General features: G+C 35.1%; 1 protein-coding gene across 1 annotated transcript; it reads left to right on the forward strand.

Annotated features, from left to right (window-relative positions):
• Positions 1–260: 260 nt before the first annotated feature.
• Positions 261–21,312, forward strand: LOC105689255 (DNA-binding protein D-ETS-4). Its single transcript, XM_012406158.3, has 6 exons — positions 261–1,018; positions 15,357–15,751; positions 15,851–16,476; positions 17,034–17,188; positions 18,929–19,181; positions 19,371–21,312. Exons 1-6 carry the CDS (start codon positions 983–985, stop codon positions 19,703–19,705), a joined length of 1,800 nt encoding a protein of 599 aa, XP_012261581.2. The 5' UTR covers positions 261–982; the 3' UTR covers positions 19,706–21,312.
• Positions 21,313–22,760: the final 1,448 nt, after the last annotated feature.

A 22,760-nucleotide genomic window follows, 5' to 3' on the forward strand; every position in this document is an offset into this window, starting at 1 on the left:
AGTACATGTATAAATATTCACATATGTATGGAAATGCGGGGGTATACGTTTACGTTTGAGGTTTTTTAAGTTTTATAGTATAGTATGTGCACATGTGGTTGTGTGCTAATTAGTAAGTGTAGGTACATAGTTATGTATGTATATATGTGATATTGTGTACATAAAACGTCAGGTGGCGCATGCGCGTTTCTTTGGTTTGTAGGTCGAATGGGTAAAACGACGTTCGTATTTCTCTGTGTCGGGCGACTTTTGCCACCGTTGGTTGGTTTTCTCCATCTCGAGGGCCGGCTCATGATTCAGTTAAGCTCAGACCAGCTGCTAAGAAGCATCTGTGGCGTATAAGTAGGGATAGTAGAAGATATATATGTTCCATATATATCGTTATTTTCCATTCATGAATTGACCAACAAAATATCACATACACGCAAGTGCGACGACGTCATTTAATTATTTTTTTTTTTGAATCAAAATTTTTTTCCCTCACTATCGCTTGATTATTTTTCGTGAAAATTTTTCTTCGACTATTTATTTTATTTATTATTTCGTTTCACAAATTTTCTCTCTTCCAATTTCTCACGTCATCTTTTCAATTTACTTTCAATCGTTCTTATTGTCAATTATTTCTTTCGCAGACCCGTTTTTGAATTTTTTGCACAAACTATCTCAAAACCGCATACATGTTACACTTATGTCATATCTTCGATCGGATATATTTTCATTTTTATTTATTTATTTATTTAATTAATTAATTAATCAATTAGAATTTTTCTTCAAATTTAATACAAAAAATAAATAAAATCGATAAAATAAAAAACGGTGCGGGAGTGACGGTGTATGTATACCTACATTTATAGTTATATCGATTCTCGATCGAAAATAAAATCAAAAAAGTAATTAAGATTTTATACGATTACCAATCGTACAAGCGAAAATAAACACCGATTAATTAAAAAAAAAAAAAAAGAACGGTACCATCGTCATCATGGTGTACGGTAGCAGTAACTTCGATATGGATACGGTGAGTAATTTGTTTGAATATTTCTATCATGATTATATTAATTTTCGAAGAGGATGAAATTATTACATTTTTAAATCCCACTTGTTGTCTCTTTAAATATCCAGTTAAAGGGCGCGAGTTTCGTGAAAATTTAAAGAGACCTTTAAAATAGCATGGCTATGTATCGACGTATAACGCACACGTATGTAATATAAATTATATAAAATTGACGTCGACCTTTGAGCGTTAAAGTTTTTAAGTTGTTTTTAATTTCTCGGAAATAAAGGTGCGCGCCTTCGATCGATCTTACTTTTTTTTGCCGCGGTCGAAAGAAATCAAGCGATCTTCGTCGCGTCGTCTCATAGGTGGTGGTGGTGGCGATGCTGCTGTTTCATATCTTACCGTACGTGAGTACGTGCGGGCCTAAAAATAATTTCGCGCGGATTCCGCGCACCCCGCCGATCGGAAATTCTTTAATATAATCCGTTTACTCGTAGAGTGAATAATTAAAATAATCTCGCAGCGATCTTCACACAGCCGCGTAGGTGTACGTGCTGTAAATATCTAGAGACAGACCTATGTACTCGACTGATCGCCGCGAACGAGAGGGATGATTTTGAAAAAAAAAAGAAAAAAAGGAGATGACGAAGTGAGAAAGAAAACAGCATGCCGTTGGTTAGATATCTGTGAGGAAGTTTCGCCAATTTGTCCATTCGTCGGACCCAAGTAGTAAAAATGGCGATATTATAATTACCCCCGTTTTATATCGCGCGATAATTATTCCTCACAGATTACAGGTCTATTATTAAACGTCAGACGCAGGGTTTAAATTTTATTAGATACGCTACTGTCATAGAAAGACCGGCCTAGCAGCACCAGCACTACTAGCATCAGCAGCAAAAGCACGTCAGCACACTTTCGAATTGACTACTTCTTCGGTTTATACGCGGCCACGGCGTCTAGCTCCATTATATCGCCGTCGTCAATATTCCCTGCAAACGCCTCGCGACTCTACACCATGTCTAGAAATTCACTTCGATATGCGCAATTACTTTACACTCGATAAAAATGAGAAATAAAAAAAATTAAACTAAAATCGAAACCAAAATCAAAATCGACATCTCTCCCTCGCTCCTGGCTTATTATTTATTTTTTTTTTTTTTCTCCAATTAATTTCGTTTGCTGATTAGATAATAATTAATGCACCTAATAAGTTTCTCGTTTACATATACCTGTGATGTACATATACTATACGCGAGTGTAAGTAAGATGTACAGGTATATAAAATTGTGATGGAAAATTTGCTTATTTTAATGTATATATATCGTATTCGTATACCGTTAGATTATACGATATATACCGTGGATACATACCTTCGGGTAGGTATGTATGTGCATATATATTGTATCTATATACATGATACGGCGATATACATTGCGAAATTGGAAGGAAAGAAAGTCGCGCGCCTTCCGAGCGCCAGATAATAATCCTGTCCACGAGTATAATAGGGTATAGACATATCTAAGGCATGGGTGAATTTTTCGCGCGCGATTTTACATCTAATTATCGTCGTGCAAACCTAATCGTGGAGAAGTAAAAAAAAAAAAAGAAAAAAAGGAAAACTCAAAACAACGATGGAAAAAGTCCAAAATATAACGACCTGCGTAAATGTACTTGAATTCAATGAATAGAAAAAAACTCGAATTCACGCGTGGTTATCTATGGAGAATATTACAAAAATTCTATGTAATGTAAAAATTGCACATGTGCTTGTACCTGTACATATGTGAATTACACATATAGCAGATGTTTGTATAGATTTATATTTTTTAATTGTAAGAGAAAATACGAGGCGTTCGTGGAGACATTATCATATATATATGTCTGTATATAGTTGACGTCCTTGCCAGTTTTATGTGTGTGTACGTGGTTTTATATAAACCTGTGTATACGTCATTTTATGTACCTGTATATATATATCTATAGTATAATCCGAAACAGATTCGAATCCCGCCACAAGATTCTGTGCAGCGTCGCAGCTCAACCCGCGGCTCTCTCAAGGGCGTGGTTATAATTTTCTATACATACACACCTACATACCTACAAACTCACATAAAACTGCCTAACATATGTGTACACATTAATTTATGTGTACCAACAAACAGAAAATATATTATAATAATAATTATCAGGCGCCGCGCCTCGCAATTATTGTAACCCTTTTTAATTATATATTCCTATTCACCTGTGGACCTATCTACGTACCGAATGAAATTCATTTGAATAGTAATGAAAATTTTTTCTACATCCAAATCATTCAATTATATAATACAATTTTTTTCATGCACGCGTAATGCGTGATAAGACGCGAGAAGATGGGAGAAAAAAAATCTGAGAGAGAAATAATAACGAATCTTGCACGTTCGCCTGTATACTTGATAATGTCTACGTATAGTAGATAATATTCTAGGTATATATGTAATGACACACTAATTTCAAGATGGTCGCTGTGGCGAGTTTGTATATTCGAAGAACATACGTGCGTATCCGTATATATTATATATCATATAAATATAATATGACGTCGAGAAATTTCGGTGAAAGTGGTTACGTGATTGCGTCTTTGAACTTTTTGTTACATCGTGTACTGCGCACATGTATAATATGTGCATACGATACATGTATATGTACGTGAAAATATATACTACATAAAAATTTTGACATTTATCTTTCATTTGATTTATTATACACTTAATCTCTAACTACGATCCCATGATTAATTTGAAAAAACGATCGAATTTGCTGCAGCCTCTTTTTTCTTTATTTTTTTCCGCGTACCATGCACATATTTATGTACCTAGGTATTTTTATATATTACCTATATATAGATATAAAATATCAGACGATTATTTGCGCGCGAGATAAACTGCAGTAATAATAATATAATGACAATCGTTGCGTGGAGTTGTAAGAAGTTAAGTTGTTGTTTTATATTTCCTCTGGTCGTTTTTTGACTAATTTTTTTTGGTATCCAATCATCGTTGAGAAAACTATAAAGACACGTTTCGTTCGTTCGTTCGTTCGTTCGCTGCAGATGTCCTGGTCGGCAAAAGCCGCGCGCGCGAAATTTAGCGTTTTCGCGTTTCGCGTATTACCTGTTCGACCTTCCGTTCATTCTTGGAATAAGAATTCAACCGCGATACTCATTTTATATATATATATACAGAAAGAGAGGTACATAAAGATATATATATATATATATATTCCCGAAGATCGTCTATATACTTATTCCCTACATCCTTCTTTTCCTCCTGTTCCTCATGCCGCTGCACGAGATGCAACGCGATGCTGCAGTAGCTAACTTTTCGTCATCCTGATAATGGGATATTATACCTAACTATAACAACTTTTCGCAAAAGTTGTATACAATTTTATACGTCATATACTCCGAGAATCGATTACTCGAAATATGCAATAAAAAATAATGGCGTTATACGTAGAGCTGAAGACAGAGAGATTCAATTTAAGTGCATCGTGTAGTCAGTTCGGCGCGACGTTTCTTGACCGGGCGTTGAAATCACCAACGTTGAGGCGCGTATATTACATCACATAATATAACCCTATCTTGCGCGGATAAACCGCAGAGATTTCTATATTTCTCAATAAGATTCAATCAATTAATTTCTTTCTTCTCTACAATAATTATTTCTGAATAAATAAATGAATAAATAAATAAACAAATTGATAAATTATATAAAGAGATGTTAAGTAGGTATTGATAATACCTACACATACGCAAAAAAGGAAGGACGATAAAAAACTATACGACAGAGTAAAGAAAAAGGGAATGAAAAAATAAAGAAATCGTCTAGCAAATTACCCATCGTTTTGCAGTGGGAGTCGAATATATATCCCGCTGCGGTGCAAATAAAAGTGCAATGTTATGGCGTGGATCGAACGTAGCTACAGGTTGCACTATATATACATACGTAAATGCACGCTTACATACATACGTGAACGTGTACGTACAGCATTATATGGTTCAGTTTTCAACGAGTGTATGTATACGTAGGTAAAATACATGGAATTATTATACATATATACACTGCACATGCGGTAAAATCTTTTTTACCTTCCTACTACAGCAGCAAAACTTGAAAGACAAGACAAAGAATGAGCGTATAATGGCCGTTGTAAATTCAACTTGCAAGTCGTATTTCTACCCGAGGGCATTCAATTTCGAAACTGTTCAAGTTGTATGTATACAGGCATACATATACGTATATAAATACATAGAGCCGATATGTATACATAGTGTATGTATAACATCGGTGGTAGATAATCGCAAAACGTGCTCATGCACCAACCCCCCCCTTACCTTTGCGCCCCCCGCGAACGTATATTTTATAGACGAGACGTTTTGATGAGAAAAAAATAAAATAAATAACAATGAAAAACTGGAAGAGAAGAGGAGAGAATTTTTTCGATTTTTCAATTTAATGAAATATTCCGGATGTGTGTAAGGGAGTAAAAAATGAATAAATAAATTCAAAGAAGATACATGAGAGGGAAAAAATGAGAATAATAAAAATTGAGCAATTATCGGTCGAGTTTCGAACTCATCGAATCTACAGAAGGCCATCGAATCTTTGATTTAATTAACATATAATTAATTAGGATTTTCGTTACGCGCTTATGGGTGCCGCGGAAATATTTGTGCAATTGTGTCTATATAATGATACCCGACGCATCTTTTTAACGCAAAAAGAAGGAAAAAAATCGTGCAACGGCAGTCGATCGTCGCGCGCGCTTTATAAGTTTAACCGTTATCGTTTGCCTTTATACACCTATACGCGACGCATGACTCGTCTGTAGTTACGTACACGTATGCACTGATATTTATATGGATACATATATGTACGTACGGAAATATACCTGTACATAACCGGTGTATGTGTTCGTGTACACGTATTTCTGCAGCTTACAAATACTTGCAAACCGCTCGGCTAATGGTCGAGTTTCGCGGCGAAAGAGAGAAAAATAAGTAAGGAAATCAAACGAACAAAAAAGTAAAAACCAAAGAAAAAAGGAGAAGAAGAAAAAAAAAGAAAAACCACTGAAATTACCTAGAGAGCATCAGACGTGAGACGCGCGCCTTATTCACCGCAACCCCCACCAAGTTGCTATAATTTTCTGATTCTTCTCATGAATATTATACATATTTTTTTCATATCGTAATTTTATTTTTATATTAATCAAATATTTCTCTTCGATTACGATCAGATCGTTATTATCACATTCGAACTTCACGTTATACAATATCATATGGATATGCATTTTGTCCTTTGCGCGAAAAAAACTTTCTTTTTTTACGTGTAGTAGAATCGGATTTCCTTTACTTTTTGAAAAAAATATTTTCTCTACACCTATTACTTCCTTCTTTTTTTCAATAGTCGAAGACATTTTTTTTAGTATTTGTGTGACGAGTGTTTAAAAAAAAAAAATTAGCAAAAGACGCTGTAGCTTACTTTATATGCAAATGGTCTCTATCACTTCTATATTATCTGTCGTTCTATTTTTCATCTTCTCTACTTTTTGTGTATTTTTCCTTTTTCGTTTTATCGGAGAGAGGGGATACTTGTTTATTATCTATAGAATAAACGCCAGGCATGTGCAAATCATGATATAAAATATATCTAGATATGCATATAAGTAGGCGTGGGTGAATAGTATAGAGTTGTGCACCCAAGTTCATGTTTGAATAAATTTCGACAAGACGTTTTTTTCTTTTTCTTACTGTTTCTCTTTCTTTTTCTCTTTTTACGATTGTTTTGTCGTACCTATCTTTCCGAAAGACTCACCCTGTACGTTGGACATTGGTAGGTATATTATAATAGATTCGAGCTAAAGGGGTTCGTATTGAGATATCAGTAGAGGTAGGTTAGGTCGTTGTGTGTCGTCGTCGTCGTCGTCGTCGTAGTTGTCTTTTGCTTCAGTTGCAGTTGCAGTTACTGCATGGTGCAGTCGGAAGAAGCAAAAAATATAAATAAAAAAAAAAAGAGGAAAAGAAAAAGTAAGTTGGTTGCTCGTTGTTCCATCCTATACTATACTGTAATGGCTTCTCCTCTTCCAAGAATCACCCGGTCACATAAGCACACGTACATGAAACGTACATTTATATATACCTGCGAAATGCATACATAACTATCTATGTATGCAATTCACATATGTATATATTTGCATACCTATACATATGTATGTATATTTGTAAATATTTACCCATACGACATTATAGATGAAATAACTATGGGCATATAGTTTGCGCAGCATCGCGGCAGTTATAGTTTCTCTCGCAACAGCATTAATATAAACTACCTGCAATATAATTTCATTCGCTCTGAAACAAAAATTTTTTTCTCGAAAAAAGATACAACCCACGTACGAGACTGCAGTTTAAATTTAATCGCATGATCTGTCATTAAAATTATTCCACAATCTATGTTATAAATCTTACATTATTTCGATTCGCGCGGGGAATCCCCTGCGCGGTGACGAATTTTTATCGCAGATTAATCTTATAAAACAATTACGATGATGACGCTGTCTGCGTATGTTATTTTCGTACACGCATCATAAAAAAAAAAAAAAAGATAACTGAAACCAAAGTCGAAAAAGAAAAAAAATCTGAGCTAGCCATCTGTATGCGACTTCTTTGATTCTTCTTCTTAATTTTTTTTTCTCCCAATTTTATTTTATTGCTAGCCCGGGGACAAGATCATCTTCGTCGTGACGATCGCACGAAATTTACTTGCTTTTCTGTTCGTTCGGTGGACGCTTTTAAACGCAGCAGAGCTACCGTATAATGTGAGAAACGATCGAAAACGAGGACCACATGCACGGTATAGATGAAATACCAAAACATCGGAAAATTACCGCGTTCTGACTTTTATATTTTTCCTTTAAACAATTCTTATAATACCCAGTACTATAATAACGTACCCTTCCTCTCGCGCTTCACCCTCCGAAAATTTAATGAAATCTCACTAATGTTTAACCATAAGTAGATTTTTATTTTTAGAGAAATCAAAATGTATATTTCAATAATTCGTGTATGCTTCGCGTCGTTCGTCGAAATTTCTCTTTCTTTTTCCGACTCTTCGGTTCCTTTTTTTCAACCACGCAGGGGAATGATCTTTCAAAAATTTAGAACCAAAAAAAAAGAAAAAAATTCAATTTCTGAAAGGTCGATCGAATGCAGAAAATATAATCTATGTCCCTATGCTATATTTGGTTTAAAATTCGCTGAAGTTTTTAAAGCTAAAATGAGTTGTATATACCTGTACGTAAATTTGATGTATTTCCTCGCTCTCTACGATACATCGGTGGCTGTCAATTATTGAATTATCATTGTCGTTGATTTTATTATTATAATCATATTGTCATCATCATTATTATTGAAACGATCAGATAGCGATCATTTGCCATACGCTATAAAAACCGGTGATCGGAATGCGGTATAACACATTCATGTATATACTATATACTTTTATACATACTTTCACGTATACGGAAATATGTATACACACACACACACACTATATGAGCAGCAATATTTATAACGTTTTGCAGAGAATAAACACGTGACTCAAAATTAAGTAGGAATATAAAACTGAATTTATCTTGTGCAAAATACTCGAAAATCAAGCTATAATTATAATAACTATATAAAAGCAATAAGTAAGATAAAATATATATATTGTATATATATTTATAATGAAAAGAAAAAGAAAAAAACTTACAAAAAAGAAGTAGTTACCGATCAGAGTAATATGAAGTTTTTTTTTGGTCTTTTTTCTCTACATTTTTCTCATACAGAAATCAGCATACCTACAAAGCAATGGCTGCACACGTGCGTCAATGATGGACAGATTTTTTTTGATTTCTTTGATTTTTTCCCCTCTTCTCTCTTATTTTTTTTTTCTTTTCTAATTAAATCATATATGGTATATGTACAGTACATGTACACGTATGGATGTAATGTAAGAAATCGAGTGATTTTTGCTGGGAAAAAACGATTGGAAACGAAGAAAGAAATTAAGTTATTCCTATACAAGTCTCATGAAACTGCAGCTATGTTAAATAATCACCTTTTATTGGATGAAAAATTTGAAAAATTTTCTAGCAAAAATCACAAGAGAGTCTGAGAAGAGAGAAAAAGATAAAAGATAAGAGATGAAAGGAGAGAGAGACGTTGATCGGGCATCGTGTCGTGTTTCACCAGTAGTATAATTCCCCGCGCCTTGTATTTCGTTTTTTTATTTATTTTCTATTTTTTATTTTATGGCAATTTTATTTTTTTCATACGCTCCTTTTCCCTCTTTCTCACTCGGTTTGTTCTTTATTTCGTTTTTTCATTTTACTTGATTTTTTTTTTTGTGTTTTTTGTAAGACGAAGACAGAGATAGGAAGTTGCCCGTAGGGACCGCCACACGGTTTGGAAAACCCGACGTTGACGGCCTTGAATGTGTACGCTTAAGGCCCCTTCTCCAATATATATACGTAGAGATATGTGTGTATAAATTTATAGAGCATATAGTGTATGTATATACATATATACCGAGCCACGGACCCACCTTTGTAAAAAGCAAAACGAATAAAAACCACGCCTGATGCACGAGGAATACGTAGATACCTTCGATAAAACGACTTAATTTTATTTCGTTTCTTTTATTTGGTTTCACGTATCTTTCTTCGAATGACGCGATCCGCACAATTTTTTTTTTTTTCAAATTTAGGAAATTGACTTTGAAGATGAAAAAGGAAATGAATGAGAAAAAAAATCTTACATCCAACGAAGGTAAAAAATGAATTATAATAACCGTTAGGCCGGGGGAGGTTGGGTGAGATACGATACAGCGAGAGTATAGTGTAATCTTATCTCGAAAAGTGAAATATTACGCGTGAAACTTGAGATTTTCATTTTTACCTCATGCTTTCATACGGACGTCTTACCGCTGTCAAGAATTACTCACAATCAGCATCGTGTACGCGCGAACTTTGAAATTTCAATAATAATCGAGTGCGGATCTGAGTTGCAAAAAAAAATTAGACGGATGGAATTTTATTAAGAATGCTTTTTTTTTCTTATCATAACTTTTACGTCCTCAAGTGAATTTATCTACCACTAGTTATGATAAATAGACTCTAAAGTGAAGAGAAAGGTAAAGAGTTTGTTGCAATTCGCGCGATAATGTAGTTTGACCCTTGTAAATGGGATAGGAAAAAAAAAATAGATAAAAGATGAAGAGAAGAGGAAGTAAAAGAAAAAAAAATTAGGGCAGATTTATGGGAGACTTCAGTAAGCGCCCTTTGTCCGGGACTTGATGGCAGCCAGGCACAGCGCCCGGAGCTTTCTCCTATTCGAAACCGATGGTATTATAGTTACCGGGGTGAAGTGAGAAACTAAAAAAATCAAAAACCAAAAAAAAAAAAAGCCAAAAACGATGACAATAACAGTAACAGTCTTCGGTGTTTGCAAAAAATATTTTATCGCGGTACTGCAGTCGCCACAAAACGTACTTCGTAAACGTCCCTTCGTTTTGGGAAATTGTTCTCTTCAATTTTTTTTTTTTGGCTCTGCTTTGTTCGATTTTCTCATATACGTTATAGGTGACTACATGACGCTATCAGAAAAACCCTGATCGCATAAGAAAAAAATTAAAATTCTTTCGATGACATAATTCATCATCGGGGATTCCCCGGGCCTGAGGGCAACAACTGTACGTATTTCTAATATACTCCAATACCCACGCTATCCGTCTATGATGGATTTTCGATACTGGACGTTTTTAGATCTGTAAAATACGTGTGACATTTTTTATTCTTTATTTCTTCGTTTTCTGTTTTATTGAAGAAAAAAAAAATATGTACAAAAAAAGATCTCTTTTCCTACTCGGTCTATGCGGGCATCGATCGGTTCATATGAAAAAACGGAAGAACAGTTTGAAAACTAGAAGAAAAAGAGTGAAAAAAAAATTCGTGATTTATCGACAGTTTTGTCAAAATCATTCGCGAATCAATTTCTCGGCCCACCCATTGTGTGTGCGTGATTCAATGCCTGTGGTATGTAATTTTATATGCATATGCGGTATATAAATAGTATATAAATAAATGTATTACGTACAGCACGTGCTGCAGAAAGAGATGGCGATTACAGATCTACCTCTGCGTACCTATACATATGTACGGAACTTTAGTAACATCCTATATATAGGCTGGTTTTACCATGTAATATATAACACGTGATACCAAACATAATTAACAAAGGAATATTAACTAGATCGAATATAAAAAAAAAAATAAACGAAATAATGCGGTAGTAAAATACTAGACGCTTCGGAGTCCGGCGTCGCGACGTGCGCTTGGAAAAAAAAAAACCCAAAAAAAGTGACATAAAAAAGAATGAAAAAAAAAGGGGAGCAACAACGTACAACTTCGTACCTACATGAATCGTCGAATACCTGTAACACTGTAAGTTCATGACTAGTTTTCTAACAGCGAGACTCGCGAAAGAATATTTTAACCGCGGTGGGTGGCGGGAGGGATGTCGAGGGGGGATAGACGTAGATATTAGACAGGGACAGTTTGAAACGTCGAAGGACTTTTGAACGAGTCTAGAAAAGAAGAACGGAAAAGAGAAGGAAGGGGAGGTGGGAAGGGAAGGAGAATTTTTGTGACCAACGATCTCATAGGAATATGAGAAGACCGAAGGCACTTCTTAATTCTCTTGCTGCCGGTTGTTCTAATATACCGAATGATTTCATTTGCCAAACTAACTTTTTACCATCATTGTATATACGTATATATGGCTAGCTAGCTCAGCGCAAGGTAGACGAATTATTTATACAATATTCGTTTCGTTCTCATTTAGTTTTTAGTTTTCAAACGGCGAACGACGAACGACCGCGTATAGGACTTATTTTTATTTTTTTTTCAAATCAGCCCATACCGCACCTAGCATCGAATTATCATACATGGATACACGACGCATAGGTATATTACATACGAAACTGTCATGGCGGACGCACGTGGAGCCGGAAAAATTTAACGACCGATTTGACGTGTGGCAATTTTTGGTTTTTGGTTTTTTGATTTTTTAATACACTACTATTTCCGTATACATCGATGTGAAGTGTGTGCGCGTCTGTGGTAATTAAGAATTTTACATCAATTGATTTTCATTCTCCAATTATATGTGGTGAAGAGAAAAAAGCCCCGAAAAAGGAAGAAGAAGTTAGTTAGATTTTAACGTTTTTTGAACGGTGCAGCGATTTTTCTGCAGAATGTATTTTATTCTTCAAAAATGTTGAGTACCTGTGATGTATATTTTTTATCGCGTTGAAATCGTGTGAAACAAAAACCAAAAATATTCTTTAAAAAATAACGCGCATGAAGGAAATCAACTATAAAATAAATATAACCACAATGGCGATCTGCGTAGAAGGAAGCGCTTCGAATGCTCCGATTAATACGAATATAATGGAAATTTTCGAAAAAATAACCCGCAACGGAAATAAAATATTTCGTCATCTGCTATCTTAAATGAATTGGTAACGTTGAAAAAATAAACCTAATATACATACCTAAGTAATTTATTAAATAATCTAACGTTTGTCGTTTTCTCTTATTTAATTTTGTTTTTCTCTCTCTCTCTTTCTTCGATTATGTGCGAAATTTATTTTCAGCTCGAACGACTGAATAAACATCTCTTATAGATTAGAAACTTTTATCTCTGCGCTTCTTTTTTTCAAATTAGATTTCTGTACGTTCCACGCGCCTCGCGTAACAATAACCGATATATGACTCTGACAATGAGTGAAAAAAGGAAGGAAGAAAAATCGATGAGTAGGTGAAAAATAATCGATGTGGAAAAAAGGGCAATAAAAATAATAGAGACAAATAGACGCCCAAGAATTCGTGAATAATTACAACATCTCAAACTTATCTTCCTCGCAATATTATATTACCTATAACGTACCTATGTACCTAAGCCGTGTGCCACGGACGTCAGATATATTCTCGTCATTAAAGTCGCTAGAATTGACGTCATCCGAGCATATTATACCTGATTACTTTTTATACAAGTAATCTAATATTGTACGTGTCGGTATGTTACCTGAATTTGACAAAGTTAAATTTTCCGCGACCGAAATCAGAGAGAGGGGAATGAAAAACGGAGAGAGGAAAAGAGGGAAAAATCGATCGAGGAATTGAATGAAAATCGATGTAATTGTTGCGACAGCCTGGCCAGTGCCGTATGTGTTATTATTAAATATATAGACCGCGACGTCGTCGTCGACTAAACAAAGCGCGGCGTTTCGTTGCGTTGCGTTGCGATTCGTGACGCAATAGGATTAGAAAGGAGGAATCCGTTCCTTGTGACGTCAGATGTATCTTGTACCTCTATATAATATATAAGTATCCACGTGTATAGGTGTGTACATATATAATATATATATACGCTGCAAGGAAGCGGGCATAACACGAGTCACGTTTGATGGTCCTTGAACCTTTTTTCGGGTCGACGTACAGAAAAGATCACCTATAATAGGCATATCAACCAGTCTAGTTTATCTCCGAGCGGACAGCATCGTATCTGATATACGTTTCGCTCCAGTTTTATAGGCGTGGCTATATTTTTTCCCGCGTTTTTTTCCCTCCGTTTTCGATATCGATCTATATCCTAATCTATTCCGCACGCGGCGTCTATCGTTATTGGAAATACCAAAATCCGTAAGATCCGAACAACGAGAAACGAAAAATGAATAAAAAGAAAGTAGAATCACTCGTACGCTGATACGAAGAGTTTTTTTGTGTCTATCATTTTTGAAAATTTTACTCACAGCCTGCGCAAAATTTCGCGATTCTTCTTGCAATTTACAATGAAACAGCTGGACGTCTTCCAAACGATTTTCAAATACAATGAAAATATACATAAGCTATCGGAAATCGTTTATGGTAGTTTTGATACTTATAGATTATATATCGTATGTATATTTAGATTGTACCAGATGTTCCTTAGCTGTGTATACGTGTACGTCTATGTAGTACCTACGTACACACATATAATACCGTTTTATATATTTCTACCATGCGATCAGAGAAAAATTAATTATATACGTTTACGAATGAAAGATAAAAAGAAAGGAAAAAATGTGAATGAAAAGAGAAGAAAAAACAAACCACCACGAGTACACCAAATGTGTTCCAGAACTACACATAGAGACCTGCGTATGTACTCGCATACGTCACACGTGTTGAGAAAAAAAAAAAATTACCGAGAAAAATCATCCAGGATATAATGAGTCGTGACGCAGTGAGTATGAGGAAAGAGAAAACGAAAAAGACAGAAGAGGAAGTAGACATCGAATGAAAAATAGCGATTATCGCGTTACCTACTCCGATTTTTCGGAACAATTGTTCGAAAATATATTTCTGAACTTCCTTTTTCTTCTTCTAAAAATTAACGAAACGTTGGAAACGTAGGGACGGTTGTGCGCGGCGGTGTTACGAAGTGCGAAATTACAACGCGTGTCAAAATTGATAATACCGAACTAATTATAAAAGCGGATATTTCATCGGACTTAACATAGAGTCGTGTACACGGGCGTATATACGCGAACGCGATGCGTTGGTGGGATATGCATAGGTATATTATCGTTTATATTTCACGTCGACCTTTTGCGGGGCACTACGTCAAGATGTCAGGAGGGGCAAGCCGTGCCGGCCTTATTACCCTGCTGTTTTTCTGCTGCTGCCGTTGCTGCTGCCGCTGAGGCTGCAACACGTTGCGGGAAAATATCGCGGTCCTCGAGAGATTCCGCAGCGTAGCCTTCCCCGGGATCGAGCAGTGGTGTATATCCTTATACCTTATATACTCTCACTGCGGGGATCGCCGTAATGGGCTCACAAAGCGAAACAAAGTGAAGTCAGGTCAAATACAAGACAGGCAATAAACACGAGGGGAGATAAATGGCCACTATATCCATCTCTAACCGAAGAATTGTACTCCCTTTTGTACTCTTAAATACCCATCCGTATACATACCCTCTTATTTATACGCTGCTACACGTCGCGTCAAACCATTAAACCTTACCAGCCATCTTCGAAAACCAATTAGCGAATGATTTCAAAGAGCATCGAAAATTTTTTCGATCTCGAATTCGAATTGTTGTAAGAGATATGGACCCTGGCTCCGTTCGCGGGGTTCGAGAAAAAGTCTATTCTATTTCTTTGTAATTGAGAAACGTCGTTGATTGATTTTGCTTTATTTTTTTTTTCTTTTTCTACGTCGTTACAGATGCCACAGACGGTGCCATCGATCGCTGGTTTTTCACCGTCGTTCGATTACAGCCCATTCGCGTTTGATCTGTCGCTACTTCCCGAGGATCACGATTCCCTGAATTCGCAGGGAGGAAGTTCGTTTCTCAAACCGCCACAGATAAAACAGGAAGCTTGTTCTCCGAGACCGGGATCGCCGAACACCTATCCGAGTCCGCCCTATCCGGGACTCTGTGGTGAATTATCCCCCAATTATTCGGGGAGCGACGGTTCTCCGGGTTACCCGACGAGCCCTTACTACGTTCCGCAGAGTCCTCAGAGCGCCAAATTTTATCCCACAAGTCCCGAACCCCTCAAACAACCCGTTAAACGTGAAAAGAGTTTCGATCTTCTAGCGATCCTTCAGGAGTCTCGGTGAGTTAATCGAAAGGATGAGAAGAATGAGAAGAATGAGATGAAAAATTTTCATCCGCTTTACCAAAACCTTTCCGGTTTTTTTTTGTATTTTTGCAGTCTTTTAGCCGAAAGTCTGGGTCACAGAGAAGACTCCACGGATTGTACGGTCCCATGTACGCCCCCGCGAACGGAGGAGGACATATACAATTCGTTGGACACGGATTTTTTTTCAAAAAAAGAGGACCAGAATCCATTGCTGAAGGAAATACTGTTCAAGGAGGAGCCCTTGTCTTCGGAATCGAGATCTTGTAACGAATTTCCGAAGACGGAATCGTACGAGAATTCGCCATTGAAAGAACTGTTGTTCAAGGGAACGGATCACAGCAGCCAAAGAAACCACATTCAGGGAGGGGACCAAGAATTGATCGAAGGGAAATTTCAGCTCGGAGAACAGAAAAGTTTCAACAATTCACTTTTAAGGGAAGAAGCGCTGTTCAAGGAACATTCGAAGAACGATCATCAGCTGCTCAGAGAAGTTTTAAGGGACACGAGCTTTCAGAGAAAATATAATCTGAGACCGGTCGATTTGGGGGGCGTGGGTACCGGATTTGTCGAAGACATGGAGGGCAGCGAATGCGTCGGTGACTTGGCCAGGGAACAAATCGAACCCGTTTTAAGTCTGGCGATTCAACAGCTACAGAAGGATTTCGACAACACGTGCGTCGCGCTGGACATTCATCCAGGTTTGTTAGAAATAATGGTTTTTGTTTTTTTTTTCCTTTCGCGATCTCCCATCACCTTTTCTCTCTACGTTTTTTACTCTGATTTTCGCTGATTTTCACGCGGTATACGTGTAATAATCGCTGGTCATTCGCTACCTCACCGCGAGCGATTTTACCTCTCGGGCGACACGCTACGTTACGCGAGCCTGTGCGATGCGGTTTTGTGGGATGTACAAGTTTTGAGATAATATTATACGAGACCGGTTCCTTCTATTGGTCTAAACCTCTGAACGGCGATGACGCCATCCCCGAGAATAAATTACGCGCTAATGATGGCCGCGTGTTTCTCCGTAATATCTTGGAGGTTATGAAACGTAAAGATCCCGAAGGTCAAAAACAAAAATTCGTACAAAACCGCTACTCCGATCGCACGCGAAAAAAAAAAAAAATTAAAAAAAAAAAAAAAAATACACCCTATCGAAATGCTTTTCCAAAATCTGTCTTTTTTTTCTCATCTTTTCTTCTGCCCGATCATGAATCGTTTTATTTCATTTGAATATTTTTTTTTTCATCCACAGAACCTAGGAGATGGAGCGCAGCGGACGTTGCTGCATGGGTTCAATGGGCCCGTAGGCAACTTCAATTGCCTTCGGTACCATTGGAAAGTTTTAACATCGATGGTGCAACGTTAGCATCCCTTACGGAGGAAGATTTTTGCCACAGAGCACCGCAGGTGAGTTTTATCCTGATGTATAAAAAAAAAAAAAAAGATCAGTTTTCTCTCAACACTCGCAAAGAAACGCGGAAATAAATTTTTTCTTCGTCAAGTTCACGTCAAACAAATTCGTGAAATAATTCATCTCAACGCAACGTCTAAATTTTCTTACGCAAAATTTAAATTTCGACATCAGATCGTTCCGCGCTAAACCTCTTGTGATTTACAGCATAATAGCCGGTATTATCGGGTAACAAGAAATCGTTGGAAATTAAGAATCTAAGAAATTCGCCGGCGAAAGTGATATTAATACGTGAAAGTGAATTTCTGGAAATACGTTCACTCTGCTATACATATAGTTATAATATTACACGATTGCAGCAGCATTGCGGCACAAGTATGGGTGTATCTACAGCGGCTGTAAAACCCTCTCTCATATCCTGCTTCTCCTAAATACCACGAAAACCTTTTTTTTTCTCTTCTTCTGTCCATGTTTTTTCTTCTTTCTTTCCTTGTATCTTTTTACCTTTCCAACAACTTTTATTCCGTTCGGTGAAACGTTAAAATTGTACAAGTATAACGATCGCGAGCGTTTCGTTACGCCATACCTGCGTATCACGTCCTGCACACTTCTCTCTTCGTTATACGTCATAAAAAATAATCAAGTTTTCGCATTATTACTCGGGAATATTTCGTGTATTACCTAACTCGAAAACCTGCGCGGTAATTAATAAAATGAATATTCTTAAAAAAAAAAAAAAAACCAAAAAGAGAAAACTGACATGGCGCTCTCCGCAATCTCATGTTTCTTATTTTCTGGACCTTCGAATAAACTTATAATCTGGATCGACCAGATAAGTCAGTTAATTTTATATCATACAGGTTCTGTAAGAATAAAAACTAAAGGAAAGAGGTAAAAGGAAATTTTAAATTCCCGACCGCAAATTATAATATGCATATGGGTATATACCTGCATATCGTATGCTTGTAAGACGGAAAATTTTAGTCTCGTTTCATATAAAAATCTGTTCGTTATAATTATTTATCGCTCCTTTTTATATAAATACTGATAATATTAACAATAGTTTTTTAATCCTATACACACGTGTCTATCCTTGCATGCCATATATGCTTGTACACGTTTTATATGCATTTTTCGTTTTGTCTTTCGAATTTTTTTGCACATTGGGTTAGGTCAAGATTTGATTTGAAACAACGTGTGAGGATTGAGATTATTTTCCGGTAAATAATATTCCGTAATTTTTCATTGGTTGAGAATTTTATCGCGTGAAGTAGGTCACATATATAATATACGTATATAGGTATATAGATACGTATGTACATACATTTAAGATGCATGCACATGTGTATGTTCTATACTATTATCGCGCCCGATGCCGCTTTCTCTTTGCAAAACGGCATTATATTATTATAATATAAAGTTACCGGTGTAACTCGCGGCACAGTAGTGGGTATATACCTATGTATATCGTACATTATGTAGAAACAATTAAAGATGATTTTTTTGATAATCAATTCGACGAACAAACAAGGTCCAATTTGCATAATAATTATATTTTTCATCATTAATTTAACATACCTACACGCGAAAATATATTGCATACTTGCTTCATCAATTTAACGATCATTGATTTAAAATCAGTTTTCTTTGTCGTTAATTTTTTTTCATTTTTTATCTTTATCGTTATTTTTTTTACTTTTTTATTTTCCCCTTTTTTTGGTTTTTTTGTTATTTAGTGCGGTAGCATGCTCCACGCTCAGCTGGAGATTTGGAAGGCAGCTGTGGAAGAGTCTCCTAGAAACACTTTAGCCGCTTGTTGGAGTCCACCGGGAACTCTACCTGTACCACCGTCTAACAACGACGCGAATAATTCGACTAATAATAATCCAACAGGAACAAATTCTTCGACGAATCCAGGAAACAATCCTACGGGATCGAATACCAACGCAGGAAACGGTTCAGCTTCTTGCGGTATGGAATATTCCGATGGTGAGTACATATCATATTGAAATTTCTTTCTTTCATCTTTTTTTTCCAATTTGTTATTCTTCCTTTTCTCGGATATGAGTTATTCATATTTGTTTCTTCCATCTTCTCATCATCACTCCATTTTTCGGTGCATCTCTTCGTTTGCGAATTGTCTAAGTCCTTTTTTTATTCTTCTTTTCGTCATTCTAGACGAAGAGGAAGAAGCCAGTCCTGTTCAGACAAGCGGAGGTAAAATTCGTAACGGTGGTTCTCACATACATCTTTGGCAATTTTTGAAAGAATTACTTCAAAGCCCAGGTGTTCACGGTTCTTGCATACGTTGGCTCGACAGAAGTAAAGGAGTGTTTAAAATCGAAGATTCCGTGAGAGTGGCCAGACTTTGGGGTAAGAGAAAAAATCGCCCGGCTATGAATTACGATAAATTGAGTCGCAGCATACGGCAATATTACAAAAAAGGTATCATGAAGAAAACCGAACGCAGTCAAAGATTGGTTTACCAATTCTGTCATCCTTATTGCTTGTAAAACGTTAACAAGAAAGACCGAGAAAAATACGATTTAGTACGTAAGTCTGCATGATATCTTCATTAATTCCGTCCTCATATCGCAATTACTTTCATTATTATGTGTTCTAGCTTCTTTTTTGTAAAAAAAAAAAATTATTTTAATAACATTCGAAAAGAAAAAGAAAAATGATTTTGTTCGACTTCGGATCGGACGAATGTCTGAAATTTTTTTTGAATTCATAAATTATTTTTTCACATAATAACAATACACGAATCATTCGGTTTATTCGAACGGAGCCGAACAAAATTAAATTATGTACAACACGGTTGACTTCCGACTCTTTTTTTTTTCTAATTTTCTATTGAAAAAGAGTTTAAAACCGGAAGTCTTACTTTTGTTCTTCTCTCGATGATCCACTATAAATGTTTGAGTTTATTATTAATGTTACGAAAAATAATAACTCAAAACAATTAAGAAATACAGTGGGTATTTTATCACGTACGCCAATCTCGGCGAATTATAAATAATATATATATAAACTTATACAACATTGATAATCTTATTTAACTGTCATTTTATTTTTATTTATTAATATTTGTTTTTCATTTTATATCGAAATAATTTAGATCATTAATATCTTTGTCTACTATATAAATTAATTTAGTGATCAAATCTTTTTGAAATTTTATTACTATCATTATTTTATGTTTTTAATCTTCAAGTAAGGATCGTTCGGGAGGTACGTCCCGTCGTGTCCTTGCAAAATCTTTCTTTCTTTTTTAAACTATTTTCTTTATTAATTATCGTTTTTATTTTATTTTATTTTTTTTAGAAAAGACGTTTTCTTTTTTCTCGTTCCCATTTTTTTCGGACATTCTAATTTCGATCTTTGTTAAAAGATCATGAGAATTGAGAGAAAACGGCGAGAAACGAACGAGAAAAAAATAAGATAAAATAAAAAAAAAAAGAAAAGAAAAAATACTATTCTTAAGCTTCCTCTTATATTGCTTGCTGGTCTCAATCGTTGATTGTTTAAAAAAAAGTCATAGGCTCATCCTTAGCGCGCGGAACTTTATTCGCTGCTGCTTGGATAGCCGCGCTGTCTGGAGCATTTTCAAAAGTCTGATTAAAAAAAAGCATTGGAACAAAAAAAGATAAATTCAAATACAAAATTACCGCAAAACTTGCGAGACGGACGAACAACGCCACATTATTTATTGACCCTCCACGTGAACCGTAAAAGGATAATAATAAGAATGAAAATCGTTGCGACGTAACGAATCGAATCGCATCAATGCGCGAAGCGAGTGATCATTGTTATTATTATTATTATTATTTGTTGTTGTGTTTGTTCGATAATTTTTTGGTTGTACAGATCTGATTTTTGTCAATTTTTTCTCAATGTCGATTTTCTCGGTATCAATTTATATTTAAAAATCAAAGGGTTATATTACATCTTCGTCGGCAAATGACAACCAAACGATCTAATGCGAATGAGACTGGTGATTTTGGTCCCATATATCTATGATATATTCAACGTTGTATGTTCCATGAACGATTAGAATTTAAGATTTATTAATTTTAAATAAAAAGAAAAAGAAAAAACGTAAAAAAAAACGATAATTGACTCACGTGAGTCATTGAATCTTATTAATTTTACATTAGTTATATTACAATAATATATATACCTATAATTAATAATCAAATAAAGGATGCATGCGTCTGTATAGAGATTGTCTTCTTACTATTATTAACATTATTATTATTATCTTGATGTTAATTTAATTCAAATTAAATCAATTAAAAATTGATTATTCTTCAATTGAATAATTTTGTTTAGTTATATTTTAATTCTTTTTTTCTCTTTTTAACTTGTTTCATCTCTTTGCAGCTGCAAACGTACTAGATTTTTTTATTTATTTCTTACACGTTTTATTCTTCGTACATTATCAATGAGAAAAAATATGAACTTTGTACATTTTATTCAACGGATAATTCATCTAATTCAATCTAATTTTCTTAATTTTTTTTTGGTACTCCTATCATCATTTTTATCATTTTTTTTATCATCGAAAGCAGATATTTTAGGGTAATTTCGAAGGTGGTAGTTATGAAACATGTAGCAAGTTTGAAAATTATGTAAACTATTTTTTTCTTCAATTTGTTATTAAAATTGGCAGTATTTAAAAATCGAATAAAGAAATGAGCTCTTCTTTAATCGATATTTAGATCTGAAATTATTATTTGTAAATAGTATTATATATATATTTATATAAGAAAAGAACAAATAATTAATAACAGTATGTAATAATAATTAGAATTTAATTTTTAAATGATTAAATATTGTTCATAGTATAAATATGTATTAAATTTTATAATTATATCGACTCATTAAGAATGAGATTCTTTGGCAAAAGAGAAAAAAACATACAAACTCAAAACAATCTATACACATATAATATTTTATAAACATAATATATATTTTATAAAATGTATTTTAATATGAGATTATATATTATAATATACTACTCAAAATTATTAATAAAAATTAAGAAAAAAACCAGCAAGAAGTTATCACTGGCAAAATTAATTTTACAACGTATTTCAACCGATAATCTATTTTACTTTGCATGATATATATGCGTATAGAATTATTTCGTAATATTACGTTAGATTTTTGGAGTCAGTGAAAGGCAAAGCGGTCGGTGGTCACCGTAAAGTAAGCTGTTTGTTACTTCAGGTGAAAGTGAATGAATCACTGTAACCTACGTGCGTGAATCAGGCTGTTAAACACGTGTAATTTTTTTATTTTTTTCATTCATGTCCTCTGACTTGAGTCGTAGTTATTTAATCAGGTTTTTCATTTCATTCCCTTATTGCTTCAATTTATTTCTAACGTAATTTGGAACGGATATTTTTGAGGGTATTGAGAAAAACTAATATTGTTCGGATAAAAAATAGGAAACGGATATCGATCAAAAGAAGGAAAAAATGTGTGTAATATATAAATATGTGCTCATCTATATCTTGTATACGATGGCCATAACTGGCGCGAGTTGTGGGCGTTTACCGT

This window comes from Athalia rosae, chromosome 7, assembly GCF_917208135.1.
Source record: "Athalia rosae chromosome 7, iyAthRosa1.1, whole genome shotgun sequence".
Lineage (NCBI taxonomy): Eukaryota > Metazoa > Arthropoda > Insecta > Hymenoptera > Athaliidae > Athalia > Athalia rosae.